Below are 22,472 nucleotides of genomic sequence, written 5' to 3'. Positions count from 1 at the left end.
CGTGTCAATATCTCTATATGTTAAGCCAAAGTGAAAAGTGAATAAATTAAAAGCCATAGATATGCGACCAAGAATTCCAAACATGACATTTTGCACAATTTGCAAATCATTAATTGAGTTTAGGCTATTAACAGAGTTTAGGCTATATATTTGATGTAAAGGCTGAGATGCTATCACCACATCTCATTAGGCAACAGGAAACCTCACCGCAGATAAATGTGTAACTAGCATTAAAAACCCAGAACTACAATTATATAATTAGTATATGCTGATGCTGTGTGAGGCACTCGACACTTCTGACTTAATCTGTGAATATTTAACTGTCTGAGTTTCACTTCTGCAGAACATCACAGAGAAAACCTTGCAATCTAAATATTTTGGACTAAATCTCACCCATATCCAACACAAACCCCAGTGTTCTCTGTTCGAGTCACGAATGCTTCCGGAATATTAATCTGGGCAGAGAGGAGGTTATAAAATATACACTTTTACATAACAGTCAAAGTTATACTCAAATGTTAAGTTTTATATATCATACTTTGTTCTTCAATTGACAAACATCTCTTGTATAGAAAGAAAAAAACCCAGCTCCTATTGAAAGAATTCGTATATGCAAGTTTAAACAAGACAGTGAATATAAAATTATCATCAAAGATCAACCACGATCTTTAAAGTTGCAGCTGATTTTAAAAATTCCTTTTGCTAGATTCCTCATACAGCAATTTTTTACAAGTATGAACACTCCAAATCTCCTCTATTTATAGGGAAGTTTGTAACAGGTTCAATTTGAGACATCAAAAACATTTTAAATAGACATCACAAGATGCATCTGTAGTTTAAAGGTCAAATTTATTAGGAGATTAAGAGATGTGTTATACATGGACTATAAATATAGCACAGCTGACTTCATTCACAGTCAGACAGCCAATGCCAACCTATTTTGTAGACACCCTTGTTCTTTTGTTCCAAGAAAAGTTTGCACCATAAGACTTGGATTTAGGTTTTGGAATCTTCTTCTCTTCAATATCATAGCTCCAGCCTGGAGGTTACAAGGGAAATGGCGGAGGGAGACAAGAAACAAAGAGAATTGTAAATACTTTTAGCATACGATATATAGCAAATACAATGTAAACCTTTTAACTTCAATCTTTTTCTCCATGTTGGCATTCATTAGTTTATTCCTTTCTAGTGACATAGGTGTGACATATGCCCATTCTCTCAGTTGGTAAGAAACCACCATACTACATATCTCCATGTCCTTTGCTCCTACAAAAAACTTTGACAGTCATCAGTGAAAATCTCAAGAGGGAACGCTGACCGTCCTGCCTGTTCATGGTTCCACAAGTCCATAGCATCATAGAAGCACTAAGGCTCTGTGTATGCTTGGACAGGAAATGAAAATAAAGCTAAGGAAACGTAGAAAAAACACAGAATGGTTTGGGTTGGAAAGAACCTTAAGATCATCTAGTTTCAACCTCCTGCCATTGGCACGGATGCCTCATACTAGACAATGTTGCCTAAGGCTCTGTCCAACCTGGCCTTGAACACTGCCAGGGATGGAGCATTTACCACTTCTTTGGGCAACCTGTGCCAGCACCCCACCACCCTCACTATAAGGCTGGGAGAGAATGGAGACCTTGGAAAGCTAGAGAAAATATAACGGTGGGAGGACCAAAGAAAGTAAAAGAAAAGAAAAAACTTCAGCATTAGAAAGGAGTTTAATACTTAACATTTTTAAAAGAACATGAAAGATCAGGAGTAAAAGGAAAGAGAATGAAGTGATAGAAGACAAGTAAATTACGTGATAGTTAAGCAAGAGAAATGCTAAAAAATGTCAGAAAGGAGGAGGTGGAGACATTAGTGTTTATGTAAATCAAAATGCAAATTGGTTGCAGCCTCCAGGTGCCTGGAAAGGTGCCAGGGCAGCACTCAGTATTCCAAAGTTTGGTCTCTTTAGCTGCAACATTTCACTCAAAGTTGAGATACTTGAGTTGAAGTTAGAAGTGGTTAAGTACGCAGTTTTAACTTGTACTGATAAGATGGTACTTTTCTTCCTTAGTTTTAAAACAAAAGCTTAAAAAGTCCTAAAAGGTTTAACATATATCTAAATTTTTACATTTAAAATGTTCACAGAAAATACTCAAGATGCAGCTACACTTCAAAACATGTTTCGCAAGAAACACAGTTTTGTGTACTGGCATGTCACACAAAAATCACCTTCATGTTTATTAGGCTGAACCAACATTAACTTACAAGTTAACTATTGTCCATGAAAAATACTGGAACAGAGGTTTTACAAACATATTCTTTCCATCTGTGAGAGCACTGGCTTTTGCCTCCTGTCCTGATTAAAAATGTAAGCTTGAGTAAACAGCCAGAACTAGATCCAGAGACAGACTTTGGTATTGCAACATTCAGTATTATAACACCTAACATCGAGGCATTTGGCTGCTGGAATGTAATCTACAGCATCAGGTTATTGCTTCATCTTTTTATATACTAGATCAAGAGGAGGTGAATGCCTCCAAAAGAGATTTGCAACTGCCAGCACAATGACTTGGGCTGCAATACTTATCCAAAATGCACAGTGTTAGTTACATCTAACTTTGGATTGCAAGAGGTCACCATATGTGATAGGTTTCAGACTCTGGAACAGTCTACTTCTGTGAGGCACCTTAGCTTGTTCATGACAGATAGCAGAGGTCACTTTGATAAAAAATACGACAACGGTGAGGGAGGTTATTCTTGCCAGAACACTGCCATACAAACCAAGTAGATAGAAAGCAGATTTTATCATCTCTGGGAAAACACCCTCATTACCAGACTGAATGGCAAGTATTAAATCTCTCTATCCTTGCATGTTTTTAAAAACTGCCTTAGTGATACCAGACAGCACAAAAAAGAATTTAGGTTGACAGGCTAAACTATTTATTTCAGCCAGTTACAAGTGTTTCCTCCTTGCCTCGACTTCAGGCCATCTTCAGCTGTCACATTTTGGACAGAGATCTCTCCCTTTACTGTATTCAGTGCTGTTAATCCAACATTTGAAAACACATCACATGGGACAGGCAGAAAGACAACTTGCCTCAGGTTCCTGAAACACTTAGGCGAGAAAGAATTTTGGGTTTCCCAATCATAGCAGAACCCTTGCAATATCTAGGATTTGCAGAAATTAAATTTTAGGTTCTCAAGGAACTTGGTAATAGAAAACTTAGTTGGTTCACATGGGAATGCCAGAGAGGTAAATACGTGTGTTCCTAGACTTAGACATGTTTCAGTAACACCTCAGTTTAGAAGTTCCATTGTAAATGTGTAGCTATGTTTCTCATTCCTTCTTAAAAACAGAGCTAAATATTGAGAAACTGTATTTTCAGCTACATCTGATACTGAAGTTTTTACTACAGAAAATACTAGGCACATATCATACACATAAAACTAAGCCACCTTAAAAAAATAGAACAAGCCTTAAGCTCAGTTGGTAGAATTTCTTTGTAGTTTCCCTTCTCAACGGAGATTCATTACTAACTCAGTGAAGGCCTAGACTTTCTACACTGAACAAATCAAGTTATTTTACTTGAATCTTCATTTCAAAGCACAAAATATAGCATGTCCAAAGACATGACATAACTATCTCATTAATATAGTGCTATATAGGCCAGGATTCAGTCTTTTTCCCCTTTTAGGCTGAATTTCCCAAGAAAAGTAAAGCAACACCAGATTTTTCCAAATTTCATATCTGTTCATAAAACATTACAAAATACTAGTAAAATAGCACATAATTGGTGCAATTTTGATATCAATCAAATACCATATATGCATTAATATCAATGCATATATGAAGATACTATTAATTTCTAAAACTGAATACTATTTATTTTTCAATAAAATTAAGACTATAAAATTAAAAAAGATCCACTCAAAGAGGAATAGAGGAATTCAATTCTAGCCTTTACCAATAAAAAGTGTAAATACATTGCACATTAAATGGTTTAGCTTCTTATTTGTGTAAGTTAATGGACTTCCCCTGGTTTTTGGATGTACAACATAAGCCATCTAAGAACTTTATACAATTTGATCTGACCAGGAATCTACCATCTAGCAGTTGAAAGCTGCAGACCACAGGGAAGACTTCTGAAGAAGCTTACATTCCATCTGCATTATTTCTGGCTTTAACTCAGTGAAATAAATCTTCCTCACATCCACAAGCACTAAACATCAGTCCTAGGCCTTTAAGGAAAATTTAATTGATTAAAAAAAACACAAAACAAAACCCCAAAAAGGCAGAGAAAAATTCAGACCATCACATAAAAGGACTGATGAACATTCAGAAGGCTGAAATTATAGATACTGCTTGTGGTACTATAATTCTGTGAGAAAATACAAGTCTAAATAACCAAGTATGTTTACAGATAGAGTTCTTCTGATACATCATTAGCATTAAAGATATTAAGTAATTATACAGGCTTTTCTACCACCTTTTTCTCAAATATGAACAATCATCAAGTGTTTAGACTTTAGTGATGTACATAGGGAAAGTTACATTTAATTTCCTCAATCTACAACTTCTGCAAGGGGCCATTGGAGGGGGAGGCACTGATCTTCTCTTTCAGTTCAGACTGGACATTAGGAAAAGGTTCTTCACTGAGAGGGTGGTCAGTCCCTGTAACAGGCTCCCCAGGGAAGCAGTCACAGCACCAACACTATCAGAGTTCAAGAAGTGTCTGGATGACGCTCTTAGTCATATGACTTAGTTTTAGGTAGTCCAGCAAAGAGCAGTCTGAGCTGGACTTGATGGCCCTTATGGGTTCCTTCCAACCTGAGATATTCTATGATTCAATGACACAAGCAACATGGCCAAAACTGAAGTCCAACATGCTTACTTGGCAGTCACCTAATTTTAGTTTTTTCTGATTACTGCTCATTATTATTCACAAAGGTTCTGACAGTTCCTTAACCAGAACTCAGAGGTTCATATTAAGCCTTCAGACAGAAATCCCACTGCCACGTAGCTGGGACCCCTAGCCTAGGATACTCTTAAAGTATTAATATTAATTTTTCTCCAAGACCCGAGCAGGCTCAGTTCTCATTCAAATCACAGATACTGGCAAAAGCATCACAACAGTAATGCCAAGAAACTGGAACATTTTTCCAGAAAGTAGAAAGCCTAGGCTAAATGCCTTTAGCACCACAGGAAATATCCCCCTCACTCTTTAGTTTTCCTTCTCCTTAAGTGGAGCACTAATGGTTTGCCAATATTGTGAAATAGAGGGAAGGTGCTTTATTCTTGACTTTCTCTGTTGTTAGATCAAGACTGTCTACAGAAAGATGAAACCCTCATGCCCAATACATACCATTTTTTTCAGCAAAAGCAATGGCATCTGCTTTAGTAGAGAAAGTAAGAACCATGTTGGATAAAGGATCAGCTCTGTAAGAAATCAAGATGACAAATTTTAAGCACATCTGAAATATAAAATAATTATATCTGTACCTCAAAAGCTAGTCAAACACTCTATTACACCACTTTTTGTAATACAACACCTCACAAGCCATTCAGAATTTTTACTTATTTCCAGGATTAACACTTACACTCTGCAGAGTATTGTTTCAGTCTTTCAGTCTGTTACTCTTCTCCCAGTTCCTTGCAGAAATTAATATTTTAAGTTTTTTATTAGACAAACATGTCTAACCACCTGCTAAGGTTATAGTAAGTGCTCTGCAACTATCTTTTCATTTTAAAGCTGTCTCCTTTTGGACAACCAGGAGGCTTAAGTTAATGTTGAAGATTTCAAGGAGACCTGGAGTCTGTAGAGCAGCTAGGGGAAGAATAGTCTTAAATAGAAAAGACCAGAATATCAAAGTGATCAGAGCAGGAATTAATCAGAGACTGAAAAGTGCATAAAAAGCTTCAAGAGTTCAGCTTTGTCTGAGGTCACACGACCTCCACAGATCACTGCAGTACAGCAAGCAGATCGAAGGCCACCACTGAAAATGAAGCTCAGAAATGAAAACTGCTAGCTAACTAAATACACAGTGGTCAGTTTTAGATGATTAGCTATTCCTCAACTGCATTTCTGAAAGGAATCAAACAGCTTTGTGGGGAGGGAAAAAAAAAAAAAAAAAAATCTCAGTTAAAAAAACAAACTGCCGTCTTTGTTGCTGTAAAGGCTCACTTTAAGAACAGCGACAAAGGATGAAAAAAAAAAGGGGTTTCTAAAAATGAATCTACAAAATTTCAGAGAAATAAAGATACTGGTTGTAGCAGCACAATGACTAGATAATGCTTCCTTCAGACAACACTGCATAGGAGTCTGGGGGACAACCGGGACAATAAGACCAAATTGCAACAAACTATTGAAGGAGCTGCCTCTCAACTGTTCTCCCTTTGAAGCTAGAAGGGTAAATGAAAAGAAAAAGCAACCAAAGATACACTGAACTCTCTACAATAAAGGACAAAGCCTGTGACTGGTGAAGGGGGAGGGGAAGGGGGAATCTAGCTCCCAGCAAAGACAACAGTGTAATTTTACCTGATGTACACATGGAAAAATGGAGTTCGCTATATATCCAATATATTCCCCAATAAAAAAAGAAAAAACAAAAAAGGATAAAGGCAGAAATTACACTTTCACAAGCCACTAAGATGTCTCTCTTACAGACATTTACAGATCTTTCTTATAAAGGCAGTGAGGAGAATTAGAAACAAAGAATTACTCCATGATGCAAGCACTGGACAACCAAGTGAACCAAACATATTGCAATACTGTGACAACTTTTGCTTATCATACTTCTCTTCCATGACTGGGGTTGGAAAAATCTTTTCAACATTACTAAGACAATCATAGAATCATAGAATAGTTAGGGTTGGAAAGGACCTTAAGATCATCTAGTTCCAATCCCCCTGCCATGGGCAGGGACACCTCACACTAAACCATGTCACCCAAGGCTCTGTCCAACCTGGCCTTGAACACCGTCAGGGATGGAGCATTCACAACCTCCCTGGGCAACCCATTCCAGTGCCTCACCACCCTCACAGTAAAGAATTTCTTCCTTAGATCCAATCTAAACTTCCCTTAAGTTTTAACTCATCACAAAGAACAAAGAAGTTTAAGTCTGAAGTGTACTGAGAGATGAATGCTTGTGCAGTACTGCAAGTTTGCCAAAAACTTTCCAAAATAGAGGCAGTTTGGAAATGAGGACTGTGCAGAAATTATTTGTTCTGTTTTCATGTGGGATCATCTCTCATACAATCTAAATGCAGCTTTTTTTTTTTTTTTATTTCTTCCCATAAATGAGCTATCCATGTGTTTAAATCTGTGATAACCTGTGAGCAAACTGGAGCTCAGGATGGCAGGCATGATGTCCCAATAGTGCCAGCAATAGCAGTGGTGCAGGATTTCTTATGCATGCACTAAACTTTCTCAGTCACTACAAACTCAGATTCCCCATTTTGGTCTGAGATCTTGTACAATGAAAACCATGCATTTCCCCTGTTTCTTTGTTCACAGTTTTATAGTAAAAGACATGCTCAAGAACTATCCATAGGCATTCCTGTAATGAAACTTCCGCATTACAAAAAAAAAAAAAAAAAAAACCAACCAACAAACCAAACCAAAACCAAACAGACCACAGGCTCGTTTTATTTAGATCTTCAACTGAATAATTTTTGCTGGGAAAAAAATACATACAAGAAACAGCAAATTCAAGAACAACAAAAAAAAGCCAACAAGACTCTAAAATAACGAAAGATAGCAAAGACCTACAGGTAAATAAGTATATTGAGTTCAGAGGAAAAGAACTCTAATCCCTAGACTCTTAAAGGGCTCTAATCCACTAATCCCATTACATTATTCAAAAGTAAATGGGAAAACTTCTAAGTTAGAACTGTTCTTTGCAGAAATTAATTCTGAAAAGAAGAAACTATTCTTAGGTATTTCTGGATGTTGAATGAGAATTTGAAATTACCAGAATGTGCATTAATAGTTTTTGTGAGAATTCCTTAAAAAAGTTGTACAAACTAGTTTACAAAACCCTTAATCTAGCAGTGTCAATTTTCAACACAGCACTTGCTTTTGGCATACCTGGATCTTGCTTACACAGGAAATATCCTTTTTCCACCCCAAAATAAAAACACATGCGGAGACAGTCATTCAAAACAGCTATTCATTTTTAAATTCCCACAGTAAACTCACTCCAGGACAATTTAACATACAGGTAAGCCCTTAATACCGTGATTTATTTTTCTGGATGGTTTATTTAGCACAAATGGTTTTAACTGTTAGAAAGGTTAAAAGCCATTGTTTTGACTGAGATCATGCAAAATCCCACCCAGAAAGTAATTTGTCTGGGGAGGTTAAAGTCAGTTAAAAAGCAAAGCGGGATTAGAAGAAATGTTAAATTCAACCTGGACTAAAGCAGGTGTTACTGGCACCTGCTACACTGTGATAATTTGTGCATACGTCAGTGAGTAGACACTTGGGGGGCACACAAGACAGGAGGGAAATGTGTATTGCTGGTCAACAGTCTATCACTTACTTAATCTAGGCCCTGTGAAACAGCCTGCTCATTACTTGCTAAATAGAGTAGTTACTTGCAGTAGTTGAGTCATCCAAGGCATACATGTATTAAGTCATTGACATCCTTGGAAGAAGAATTTAAATATGCTTAAGACAAAATGGTGAAAACCCGCAGGATGTGCTTAAGATGAGGTCATTGTTATACACAGGCTTCAGATTTTAAAATTGCTATTTTAACAGATTATTTTAGTAAAATTAGTATTTTAATTCATATTCAGTACTTTTTCTCATCTAATGATAGTTGAGCTTGGCTTCCTAGTGCTTTGCAATACCAATACAACCGAGACGTTTCTCAACTTTTATGGGAAACCAAGATAACAGGAAGACATTGTTACATGATTTTAGAGTTATTCAGAATTAGTATTTCTGGATGCATTTATTTTATAAATAATTTTTTTTTTTTAAAAAAAAAGGTCTAGAAGCTAAGTATTGTTATATTATGCTTCACCAAATTTAAAAGATGCCAACTTTAAGCCGACTAGCATTTACTGCTTAAGGTAAGTAACAACCTCCTTTCCCTGATGCTGTCATACAGTAGCATCATCACAAATGTAATCCTTGAAATTTGTGGTTATTAACACTTTTTTCAAACTCTTCCTGATGATGTTATGAGCTAAAATCAGCTTTCAAATGAAACAGATCATTAATCATATGACTAACAAACCCAATGACTTACTGTAAGTACTGGTAAAACACAGTAGGTTTATGGTAGAAATGATATTTCAAACTTAAAATTTACATGACTAGTTAAGAGCCAAATACAGAAGAAAAGTATTTCCAAATTCAGTAACTACTCACGTAGATGCCCAGCCCATTAAAGGGTTCTCCCAGCGCTCCCTGTTATCAAATTCCATCTTCCATTTCTTCGTATTGTTAACACCTGACTGCATTGCATTACGTGCCGGAACAAAAATGTGAACTTTCCTGGTTTTGATGTGCTCATCTGGAACACCAGTTAAAGCAGTGATATCCTGTTAAAAACACAGTGGAACTTGTTAAAAAAGGGTTCACATAAAAGGCTTGTAAAATAATATTGCTTATGTATTTTTACATAATTTTGTGCTTTATTTTTATTGAACTACCAAAAAAAAAAAAAAAAAAAAAAAGCCTGAAAAATACGTTATGAGTTCAGTTACATAAAAGTGAAGCTAACACACGTTGGGGTTCCTGTCATCCTGCTTTCCCTGGCTGAAGTAGGTTTTGTTTAGATTATTTACCTGAACCTGCTCATCTCCAGGCTACACAACTTGCTAGTGGCAGAGGACAGACAGGACATTCCCTCCCACCCTGACTACCGCTGCAAAGTCAAGACTGCTCCAACCTGCACCAGCTAAAGAAAATGTGGCAATATATAAACTCTTCCTTCTCCCTTAAAGAAAATATTAAGAACATGAATTATCAACAAATCCCCAATTTTTTACTTTACCATTAGCAATCTAAACTTCATATGAACAAGTCTATTCACCAAACTCTTAGCCAGTCAACCATGTGCTGCAGTGTAAGGGCTTTCACTTGGGCTTAAGTCTGTAGATAATTAAGAGGCACCAACATCCACATGACATAAGAAACTATGCTTAGCATGAAGAAAGAGGCAACAGGTTATCTTTCACACAATATCCCAATAAGAGTGCAGAGCAGGTGCTAGAAATCAGCTCTCTTATTTCTCTGTTAGTTATTACATAAAATTAACCCCCTCGTTGCGTTTCAAGCTATGAATATCAGCTTTTGAGAGTCAATCCTTCTGATGTTCAAGAGAGGAACATCTGGTACTGGTAACATTCTTCAGTATTTCTGTTAAGGACAAAAGGATTCAGGAGATCTCAAACTTCAAAGAAATAAAAAACAAAACACCAAACCAAAACAAAAACCACAGGCATTGTAACATTGTATATAGTCAGTAGTAGGATTCTCTACAAAGTTTCGGCTTGTGAGTCCTCAACAAATAAACCTAACAAAGATAAAAAACTGAAAGATCACAAAACCAGCCAAAATATATTAACTCACTTTAACAAAGAATAAGATAGGAAAAAAACCTCACAAGAATTGCTGTGAAAAATTACCCTCAGCAGCATCTGATATAATCAAAGTGAACTTTCTCGCTAAAAACTAAACAGTAATTACATAAAATTAACCTGTCAGTTCACCCTAGGAAAGAGTGAAATCAAACATCAAATCCATCTCTAAGGATGCTAAACTACTTCTGTTCCTTTCACACTTAAAAGGCCAGTGGGAGCTCCTTGGTCTCCCTCCTTGCCTCCCCTCCCCTTCACTCCACTCTCCAGGAACAAATAATAAACTGGTAAAAGTCCAAAAAAGTGCAGCAAAACTTTGGGCATATTGAACTCATCTCATCAGTACTGCCATGGTTTGAATTAAAAGGCGAACAAGTTTAAATAAAACACAGTGGCTTTACATGTCTGTAGCTACTAACTTTATGGGATTTTGTTTTGTGGCAAACTTAAAAGCTCTTGGTGCTGTCACCAGATCATCTTTCGAAATGAGGCAAGTTTCATTTTTCATTTTACTTCAAAAAATAAGTTTTAGGAGGTCAGTCCCTCAAAACTACACAAGGGAGCAAGTTTAAAGCGTTTGACTTGTATTTGCAATTAGAACAGCAGGGGAAACAAGCAAGCATGCAAGCTAATTTTCCAACTTCTGACACTTCTACCCAGATGACCAAAAGAAACTGTCAAAGTATCTCAACAGTTCCATTGTAAATGCTTTCATCAGGACAAAGTAATGTTTGTTTTTAATATGAGTCTAGCAGTGATATGAAAAAGAACCACTACCAGTCACTGGAATGTTGCAACATGTATGTAAAATACCACCTGCCAGACTGGCATTTCTAAACTGAAGCTAAATCACAGTGTTAGAAGGCAATAGCTTTAAGTTTTCTTACTTGAATTGTCAAAGTGCTTTGTTTAATGAAAAGATTTTTACCTGCAGTAAAGTTTGGTGGGGCTTCAGTGTTTCAGCTTGCCTATTAATAGGAATAGGCTACTATATTAGCCTTTATTTCTGTATTTAACAAACATGCTTATTTAGAAAATGCAAGCACATTCACAAAAGATTATTTTAGCCCTCTGAAATAATCTGCTGCATGCAAAAATTCTGGGTTTGTTATCATCGAATACCTCCGAATATGCAAGCTTCAAACCAGCTCAAAACTATTATTTTTTTTTTAGTAGTAGTATTCTCAGTAACTCCTATGTCCATTACGAATTTTATGCCTCAAATTTAGAGGGGTTTTAATTGCTCCAGAATTACTCAGAATTATTAAAAGAGGATACTATGTTAAATATCATTATGGACATAGAGTTTCCTCTTTTGAAGTCTCCACACCAGAGAATAATAAAAATACTACACAACAGTACATACAGAACACAATCTAAACCCCAGCAAATACTGTACTTATGAAGTAACTGTAGTAAAGAAATGCCTAGACTTGTTCATCTGGATGAAAATAAAATCAAAACTGCAGACAAACCGTAAGTCCCTTCAATCCATGTTTTTTCGGGCACTCAGTTGGCTCCAAATCAAAGTTATTTCACTGATAATATAGGATTCATCCTGTAAAAATCTTTTCAATGTGAAAACTAAAACCTGCCTACTTTCCAAAACTAAAATATATACATGGTATTGCTAGCTCTTCATACTTTGATTCATTATCGTTAAAGTTTCCATGCCTTCTGGGAATCTAGCAATCATTTATTGATATCTTCCCCATTCTGAGGCTGGCAACTGGACAGTTGTTAGGACAATGAGTTTCTGGTTTCTGAAGCCCAAGTTGTCCTGACATAAAATCACTGGTTTTGCCTGCTGTAGACATGTAAGATACTGTAGCATAGCTGAGCTGTTGCCAAAGATATGGAATAAAAAGGCTTGGCATCTATCACATACTTGACACCTAAAGAGCACAGAAGCTCTAAAATTCCTATTCCCTGTAGACGCACTCTTAGTCTAGACAAACTGATTTCTCACACTTTTAAAATGCATTACAACACTCTATTGTGATCATTTCATCCACACAGCTCCAGCTAGTGACAGAAGAACCTGTCCTTTAAGCGACATTTCAATGGGCTAAAGCTCCCGCTCTAAGATGCCATTAAAACAATATAATACTTGAAAAGAACTATGCTGCACTGGGTTGAACTCTTTACTGGGTCTTCAGTTCTTTGTTCTGAGTTCAAGTTCTCACTGAAACTACCTGTGAACCAACTTTCCAAAACAAAGATGTTTTTGACAGCTAGTTTCACATTACTATCTCTTTTTAAGTGTTCCATACTGAATTTTGCAATATTAGCATATTAAAGTATTAGTGAGGTGTTCAGCATTCACAAGTCTAAATAATAAGGTGACATTATAAAAGGCTTGAGATTTGAACTGTATAGGTTTGCTTTACTAAAAATTAACAACCTGCTTCACATTTTTAACACAGCCTATCATCTAAAACCTGCATTTTAACATTCCGTTTTTCTTAATATACAGAGGGGAAGATTTAATAGCAGCCTATTGTTCTTATTTTTATTTTTAATTAAAATACCCATTTTGAAGCACTTTGGTTCTTCTTAGAATAAGCTGAGAGGGTCAAACCGCTTTTTTTTTTTTTAATAGCAGAAATCACATTAAATTGCTTACAAAAGAAGAGGAGGTTTTGTCTTTATTTTAACTTACACTATTTAAGAACACCTGTCATACTGGAAAGCCTTGTAAAACTGTTCTGGAAAGAGTAATACGATGTATGTGCTATCCAGCAGGGAAAAAACTGGTTCATGGAGGCCGTGTCAATGAAAGCATGACTTTTAAAGGAACCAAGAATTTCCTTCTTTTAAGTACTCCACTAACAGCCCAAATTCCGAATAGGACAAGAAACGGAACTCTGTAATTCAATGGTAAGGACAAAGTAATGAAAGCATCTGTGAAAACTAGTGTTTTTGAATAGACTGGTCAGGTGTCCATAAAGGAGTCATGTTTCTCCTATGACATTTCTTTCCATGCATAGACTAAAACTGTATATAACCACTATCAACTATCTACTGTTAAGCACCCTCCCCCCTTTTTTTTTTAATAAAGGAAACAGGGAACAAGCAATGGGAAGTTGATGTCAAAACACAGAAAAACCTCCCAGCAAGCTTCCAGCAACCACCCAGGATTTAGAGTCTTGCTAGCCGCTTTCTTTTCAATACCAGAATTTCACACATTTCAATGACCATTATGACTTCAAAGAATCAAATTTTCATCATTGTCCGTCATCTGCCGGTTGATTTGTATAAAGGAGTTCTTCTGCATGCACTCCAGACAAAGGACTCCTTACTTTCGTGGCTATATATCAAGTTTAAAAGTTCTGTTTGTGACAGTTGTGTCTGTGGTAAATTAGGGTAACACTGAAGGAGTGCAGCTGCTCTGCAGGAACCTCCTTTTTGGCATCATTTCACTTAAATAAAAACTGAATAATTAGCCTCTGCCTTTATTAAACCGCAAAAATGCCACTGGCCTTAGTAATTACTTCCGGTTGCCCCACCTACTTAACCTCAATAGTTTACACTTGTTAGAAAGGAGGGAAAGCAGTAGTTTTCTGTACTTTATAGGAGTTTACAACAGCTTGCTCTCTTCCCCACCCCCAGCATGTTTTACCAGACTAAGTGCATAAAGTTTTGGTATAAATTCATGTTGCAAAACACTTTCTTTAGGAGCTGTTACATCAAAGCACAGAACATCTTGCATAATACCCACAAAACAGCTGCTGTGAAAGTTGCTTTTTTACTTAGTGTGCTCAGCTGCTTAGGCTGTAACTCAGGATCGGAACATTTACATTTCTACACTTCAATACAGTATTTTTGAAACAAATGTAAGAGAACAGAATCTACTATGCAAATTGTGAGTGGAAAAATGGAGCAGAATGAACTAAACATGGTCAGACAACACTTATCTAACAGCTACAGACATAACGAGGGGAAAAAAAGTATATCTGCCCTTAGGAAACTCTGTATCACACAGAATACTGTTTTGTTTTAGGCTTACAATAACTTTGCATTATCACAGTAATCTGTGAACGACATGGTGTTACCCATAATATGTTCCTCTTATCTAACCATCTTGCAGAACAATTAATGAAGTTGAGAAAAGGAGTGAAAGAACCATACTTTAAACAGGAAGCAAACACTGTAAACAGGAAACAGGTTTCAGTAATAATAATGGTTGCATGAATGCATCTATTAAAAAAAAAATAATCTTTCTTCATAGGCAGTTTTGTGGAAAACACTAAAGGAAAACTGGTCATGAATAAAAACATATAAAGTGGGTCTAACTGAAGCAGAAATGGAATCAACTTCAGTCCATTATAATACTTTTTATACTGACTGGCATTACGCAAAGGAAGACTCAGCATCCAAAACAGCACAACATTTGCAAATGTTGCTAGCTTCAGCAAACTCTATTCACCAGTTTGTATTTCACTGCTGAGGAGATATTACCTGTAACAGCCATGATGGCTAAGCATTCACTGTTCTCACAAAACCTTGAGAACTTCCACGTCGCCATGTCTTTTGCTTCCACACACACAAGTGGCTGGGTTTTTTTAATTACCTGTGAGGCACTTAAAAATACAATTTTCTACAGCATACAACTTTCAAGCCTTCTGCAGAACTTCACAATCCTCAGGTAAAAAAAAGTGCAAAAAACCAATTAGCTAAGTTAAGACTACAGTAAAGTTTTTAGACCATAAACTTTTAAATAAAATGGAAGACAGTCTTAGTTTACCTGTATTAAGAAAAAGCATGATAACTGAACAACTGAAATAACCTGAGTCCTCTCAGAACAGTTTACAGTTACGGCAATACTCTACTACTCCACTACCATAAGGAACCATTTCTTAACTGGGAAAAAAAAAAAAAGGCACGCAGAAAGTTTTAAAGATGGAAGTAATAGCAGCTAGGGCTCACCTAAAATAGAAAGTTTTGTACTGAATCCTCTGATTAGTTCAATTTTGTATATACTGTTAAATAAATAGTATACTGTAGTTCACTTGTAGTTCAGTGACTGTATATTCTTTCAAACAAAATGGATTCAGTCTGCAGTTCTGACTACTTATGCTAAAATTCCTAGCGTAAGTCACAATAAGCAGATTGACTTGTAAAGCTAAACATAATACTTCAAGAACATCTTGGCGGTTTATTCACTAAAGATAACTCTTGAACTTGCAGTCTATAAAATGCAGATTTGATCACAGACATGCAAAAAAACCCCAACCAGCGGCTCAGGGTGGTGTCTTCCATATCTTAAGTGAGAGCCAAAATCAAGGCTACTCCTTCACATTGGAAATAATTTCTGTATTTTTTTGTGTGTTTCTGATGCCACTTTTAAGTCCTTACTTTTAACATTCATTAAACTTACCCGTATTTACAAAATAAATCATAAGCATATGAGTTAAATGAATTTTGTAAAGTTACTGATTTTTCAGGAATTCTGCCAGGAAGAAGAAAATTAACAGTTCTGCCATGCTTACGCCCATTTGCAAACCTTACAAAGCTTCATTTAAATGAACCATTAGGAAATTTTCCAAATGAGGGCCATGCAGACTTCCCACATACAAGCACTATTTATTCAGCATTTTCAGCCTTTGGAGGAGAAGGAGTCCAACCTGTGTTAGATGTGTGGCTGGGTTGAGTTTTGTAGAAAAGTCTCCTTATCAGCTCAGGCTGCAAAAGACCCAACGGAGGATGTTCAGAGCCTAGCAGTGAACTGGGACACTACTTACACATAAGTAGTGCAATTACTGCTGTGAAGCAGGAACACCCTAGCCAATTGGTATTTTAATCAGCGGATAGCCAGGTCTGAGTTGCTGAGTTCAAATTTGGACGTTAGCAAAGTCTAAAGACTTGATAACTCTAGTACGATTTTCTAGGATTAATTCATAAGAGAAATTATCACTACACTATATGAAATATCCATTGTGAATTCACGTTTAACTAGCTAACAATATCCCTCGGCCAGCAGCTAGAGTAAGAAACACTATTTTTTTTCCCTTTTTTTTTTTTTTTATTTCATTATTGTGCATTCGAGTGCTGTCTTCCTTTCACCTCCCAACTACCTATTAACTCCCTATTTCATAGTAGCTGTGGAACACCATTTAAGGGTTAAAATTTAACAAATTATTTAGTCTTTATTTTGAAAAAAAAAAAGACAATCATCAAAGGTGGGGTCAAAAAAGGGCAAAAAGTAGTGTTTTAAAGACTAATTTCACAATACTGTCACACTAACGTATGGTCTGCTACTAACAACAATATTGAGAAATCCTGAGTTCATGTAAATCAATGCCTGCCTTCACTGTGATGCATATATCTATTCTTTACATGTCCTTTATAAAGAAAGTGATTTCTTATAAAGAAAGATCTTTGCCACATAGTAACACGTGGTGTGAGACATAGAGGAGAAAACCAGAAGCAAATCCCCAATCAAGAAATGCAAATTTAGAGCAAAATCCCTGTTGGTACATGCTTTTTAGAAGAAAAGTTGCATTTAAGAAATTGCAAAGAAGCCAGACCTGTTAAAAGCTGTTCCTTACCCTAATACAAGATGTAATGCTTCTATGTAATATGCATGGACTTTAAAAGTGGAAAGCAAGTGCTAAATAGTGTACAGAATTTCCATACACAGCAGGTAGTGATGCAAGAAAAGAACTGACACAGTTACCCTTGCTAAAGAGATGAACAATAGAGAACTGTTATGCAGTGTTAGCATACTGAAGGTCTATGCATCAGGGATGTTGCGGCTATTAACAGCTTAAATGTTAACTGTATTTTCTTAATTACTGCATACAACTTTTAAGCCTTAGAAGTGTTTTAGAAGGTTCTTTTCTGAAAGTAAAACAGTCATTATTCCCTGGTGGGGATGCGAAGAGTTGATGAGGCTTCAACTGTTTCAACATCATCAATAAAATACACAGCTTAATACTGAACAAAACCAATCTCTTTTAAATTTTTCTATACTGGTAAAATGAAGCTTTCTACAATATCTCTCTAAAAACTTGAATCATAACTAGAATATATTAGTGTTACTTCACAAACTGTTTTTAGCTTGCTCTATCTAGAAGTCTGTCCCCGTAATTTGTGCTTTGGCCTTTATATGCTTGGCCTTTAAGGTTACTTATAGGACAGAAATCATGGTCTTACACTAATGCAACAGAGAAGAACCCATTACCAAAAAATTCAAACCAGAAGAGCAATAATAAAACACTAGTGCAAACTACAATTTTAATCTTAAAAAAAAGCTTCTGCCTGGTTAAGATGCTACTCAGTGAAAACTTTAAAAGATGTGATCCCTGATAATAATGCTGGCCTATCCAGAAAAATACTGTTATTTATGTTAATAAATATGTATATGTGCACACCTACAAAATGAAATCTGTAAGGGAAAACTATCCAATTATTCAGATGTTTGTAATCAGAAATATATACCATAGTCTCAATTTTTTAAAACACTTGCCCCAGAATTATAACATCCTTAAAAAAATTATTTTATTTGGTACATCTTAACCATTTTGTAGAAATTCCTTGTGGCTTATAGCTCAGCTTCTTCTCATTTGTTAACTCAGTTTTCATGCTAACAGGTAATAGGATAAAATTTATTTTCCCATCAAATAAAGATATTCTTCTGCACTAAACATAAGCCAATGGGCTTTACAGAATGGATAGAACAGAATACATCAAAAAGATACATAAGAGTTTGAGCAATTTTCCTAGAGTGGATGCTTCACAATCCAAGAACTAAACTGTGTATTAGAACTCTGGATCCGCATATCAGATGCTCTCTCCATGGTTCTTGTCCAAAATTAACACAGGTTGATGTTTGCAGTTTGAGAAAGCAGCCATGAAAGTAGTTCAAAGATGCGTCACAAACAAGACACCAAGGACTAGAAAAGCACCAGGTTTCATTTCATCATTGATCTTCTCAGTGGAAAGACGTAGTACCGAAGAAGCACCAAGCTCTCTTGCAGTATGATCAAGATGTTCAAATATTTCCACAGGATTACTAGGCTTTCCAGACAAGGAAAACGTTTCTTTTCTGACTTGATAAAATGATTCAGCTAGAACTTTTTGACTAGAAACAGCTTTATCTGTCTGGATATAGAACTTGGTTAGTTATACTAGGATTTGTGTCTTAAATCTGTAACCTAGATACACTACAAAAACGCAGAAAGACACATTTGGCTGAACAGAAAAGCAAGCGCTCTACAATGAATTTTTTATTCACTATTCCAGACAGGACACGAAGACTTCATATCATCTATAAATATATTTCATAACAGGGGATACTAATTTAGGTGTCCCAGGAAAGGCTCAGATAATGTATTGTTTTATGAGAACATGAGAATACTTACTTTCCAGTCTTTAAAAAGCACAACTACAGAATAAACAGCTCCAAAAATAAAGTTACCTCTTACTCCTGTTGATTGCTCCACTGCATTTTTTATTCTTTCTAGCCGATTAGAAACATTGCTTGCATATTTAGACTTACAAAACCAACCAAGTATTTGCATGTTGAATAACCCTTTGGAAGCCATACAAACTAAACATGGCACAATGATACTGCTTTAATTTGTTCTGAGCAGCCATCGTAGCAAGCTCTTCAAAACAGTATTCTCTGATAGAAAATTAAATACTATGTGATGGGGAAAAAAAAATTGCCTGCATACACTTCAAAGAAACATATTCCTTGACCCAGTGCTCCAGACTAAAGCCTTGAAATTTTTGCACAAGAATGCTGCATGAAGGAAGCCCAGACAAAAGAGACACTCGAGATGTTAGAAGGTTGTGTAACCCCAATCTCAGACACTCATTCCAATACCCAGCAAGATATAACTACCACGCACTGAAAGAAAAGGCTCTCAGACAAAGAAATCCAAATCCTTCACCCATTCCTAAAACCAAAATAAACTTACATGTGGATGAGACTGCAACTGCTCTCACTGATAAAACTGTGTATCATTTTATATGAGGTTCTGAGCTATTTGCAAAATGTGTAGTTTTGTAAACAAAACCAAAATTAACTCAAGCTGAAGTTTAGTAATAAAGCAATATTTATTGCTTTTAAAAGACAGCTAAAGGTGATGGCAACATCTTTTACTTGCACCATGAGAGCTGTAGAAAACTTCTTTATCATGAGGAGAAACTTGTTGCCTGCAGACATTCTTAAAGAAAGCTCTTTATCGGTATCCAGCCAACCGGGTTTTGTGAACAACGGCAAGCTTCATCAAACTACAAACTGATTACAAAAACAAGTTGTAGCAAGCAGTATAGGCTAAACTGAGGTAGGATATTCCAACTGAAGAGGGATTTAATTGCTAAACAGCGTAATACAGTGAATTTGCAGTACTGAAAATGTGTACAAAGCTAGATAATCTGGAAAATAAACACACCTTCACCTGAGCTTGTATTGTATTGAAGACAATATGCAACTGCCAGAAGAAACCATAAAGAAGAAACTGCCAAATTACTTAAATAAAAACAAAATAATCACTGTTTAGAAATTAATACATGCTTTAGCAGACCACTGCTGTACATAAAATGAAAAGGATTATCACCATCCCCAAAATCATTAAAACCTTTCAATAATGAATTTCACATCAGCTACTTGACAAAATTATCCAAGACAGCTTTTCCATCCCCAGAGGAGTATTTCTTAGTCTTCACTGGGGAGTGTGGGGGGAAACCAAACCAAAAACCCAAAAAAAATCCCCAACCTTTTTAACAGATTGTTTAGTAGCAAAAATGCATATTCACAAATAAACTATCAGTGACCACAAAAAGGCCTTTAAATATTTATGCAACTGTACTCCTAGACATCTTTATTGAAGTAGATATACATGTATTGTTACTTGTGAGCAGACTTCTCTTTTGAATACTTCTTCTTGATTGACAGAATGCCTTTAATTTTGAAACAATTCTAGAATGTCATTTTACACTTTAAATACCCTCTACACTCAACTGTCAAACATCACAAATGCAAATGACCAAACGCAAACCAAACAATAAGTACTGCATATGAGGTTAAATGAGAGGATAAGACACACAGTATTAAATATTTTATAAACCACCAGCAAACAACTTTTATTGTAGCTTGAACTCAAAGTACAACACAGTTCAAACAAGCTGGTCATCTGCTTACTTGACACAACTGTGATGGAGGAAAGCGCCTCTCCAAAACACAGACTTCATATACAAGGCCATTTTGGCCAAAGCTGAAAACTGTTTCTTAAAACATATCTGCAAAGTAAAGGGTTGAAAAAACACTTAACCTTATTTTACATTAATATGTTTTTCAATTGTTATTTAGTTTTCATTATGCTGAAGGAAAATACAAACTGCTAATCTAACTGGGGGGGGGAGGAAAGAAGAAATACAACCTTATATTTAAGCCCCCTATATTTGAGGCTGTGGGGTAGAACGGGTAACTGTCTGAAGTCCCACACAGATTTCCATCCTGGCACGTTGTACCCTTTGAATATGATGACTCCCTGCCACAGAGCCATACATATAAAGCACACAAAGATTTGTAAGTTACATTCCTCATCTGAAGAGGAATGCTGTCCTGAACTGAATCCTTTATCATAACCACTTGAATAAATACTGCAGCTACAGTGGCTTAAACGAAGAAAAGATTATTCTAAATTCTTTTATCCCATTTAGTTACTTAAGGAACAGCTTGAACTCACCCTCAAGGAATAACCCACAATGGGTTAACAGCATTTTGACAAAACAAAACACAGAACAACCACTATATCCTTATTATCTAACACAGTGGTAATGCTTGGAGAATTCTTTGCTGTATAGTAGTTTCAAGAAAACGAAATCTAGTAAAGCCTGCCTTTAATAAATGCCTACTTTGCCAAGTGTTTCTCTTCACCAAGTTACAAAAACAGCTCCTATACACACTCTTCAAATGCAATGTCATACTGTTTCACACGTTATTTTGTGGTTTGGTTTTCGGAGTAAAAGCGTATTATATACTCTCAGGTTTTGGGAAAGGCTGCTAGCAATGACGACACTTTAAAAAACATGTTAAAACTTTATTTGTGATGTCCTTTGTCTCAGAGCACTGTAGACTATCAGACAGAGATCTGAGGAAGTTTCATCATTCCAGGCTATTTTTCACTTGTTTATTTTATTTTGAGCTGCAGTATTATCACTGTTTATTATAGTAAAGTCTATGCTTCTCTAATCAAACAAAGATTATACAATTTCACTAATTTCTAAGCCTAGCCAAAGTTGGGATTTGGATAGTGAACAAATTATGACTCAATCCTGAAAACACCGTGTGATGCTTGCTAATAATGCAGTCTTCTAGAAAAAATGGACTGGAATACTTCTTTTTCAAGTATTCAAAAAAAAAAAAAAAAAAAACCCACCTTTTTGCTGGAAGTTCATATTCTGAGAATCCTAGTAACACACTGAATACTCCTAAATTATCTAATAGCAAACACTTACAACAGACATTAACTGCTACTTCTGGACAGCCAAGAGGAAGCCACTCAGATTCCAATGCCAATTTCACAATAGTTGTAAGAATCAAAGAATCATTTAGATTGGAAAAGACCTTTAAGATCATTGAGTCTAACCACTGACCTAGCACTTTCAAGTCCACCACTAAATCATGTTCCTCAGCATTATGTCTACACATCTTTTAAATACCTCCAGAGATGGTGACTTCCCTGAGCAGCCTGGTCCAATGCCTGACTTTTCCAGTGAAAAACTTCTTCCTACTATTCAACCCATTTGCTCTTGTCCTATCACTTGTTACTTGGGTGAAGAGACCAACACCCACCTTGCTACAACCTCCTTCCAGGCAGACAGCAGAGGTCCCCCCTCAGCCTCCTTTTCGCCAGACTGAACACCCCTAGGTCCT

At 36.2% G+C, this 22,472-nt stretch overlaps 1 protein-coding gene across 1 annotated transcript in view; it reads right to left on the bottom strand.

The window, feature by feature from the left end:
• Nucleotides 1-847: 847 nt before the first annotated feature.
• NDUFS4 (NADH:ubiquinone oxidoreductase subunit S4) overlaps nucleotides 848-22,472 on the bottom strand; it is a 49,842-nt gene continuing 28,217 nt past the window's right edge. Inside the window, exons 3-5 of the mRNA XM_080637432.1 lie at nucleotides 9,369-9,541; nucleotides 5,352-5,425; nucleotides 848-1,039 (exon numbers count right to left, since the gene is read on the bottom strand). Of these exons, the coding sequence (XP_080493558.1) occupies nucleotides 936-1,039; nucleotides 5,352-5,425; nucleotides 9,369-9,541 (351 nt within the window). The 3' untranslated portion in view covers nucleotides 848-935. The remainder of the gene's footprint in view (nucleotides 1,040-5,351; nucleotides 5,426-9,368; nucleotides 9,542-22,472) is intronic.

Source organism: Psittacula echo (genome assembly GCF_963264785.1).
Source record: "Psittacula echo genome assembly, chromosome: Z".
Lineage (NCBI taxonomy): Eukaryota > Metazoa > Chordata > Aves > Psittaciformes > Psittacidae > Psittacula > Psittacula echo.
This window is presented reverse-complemented; position numbering and strand designations above follow the sequence as displayed.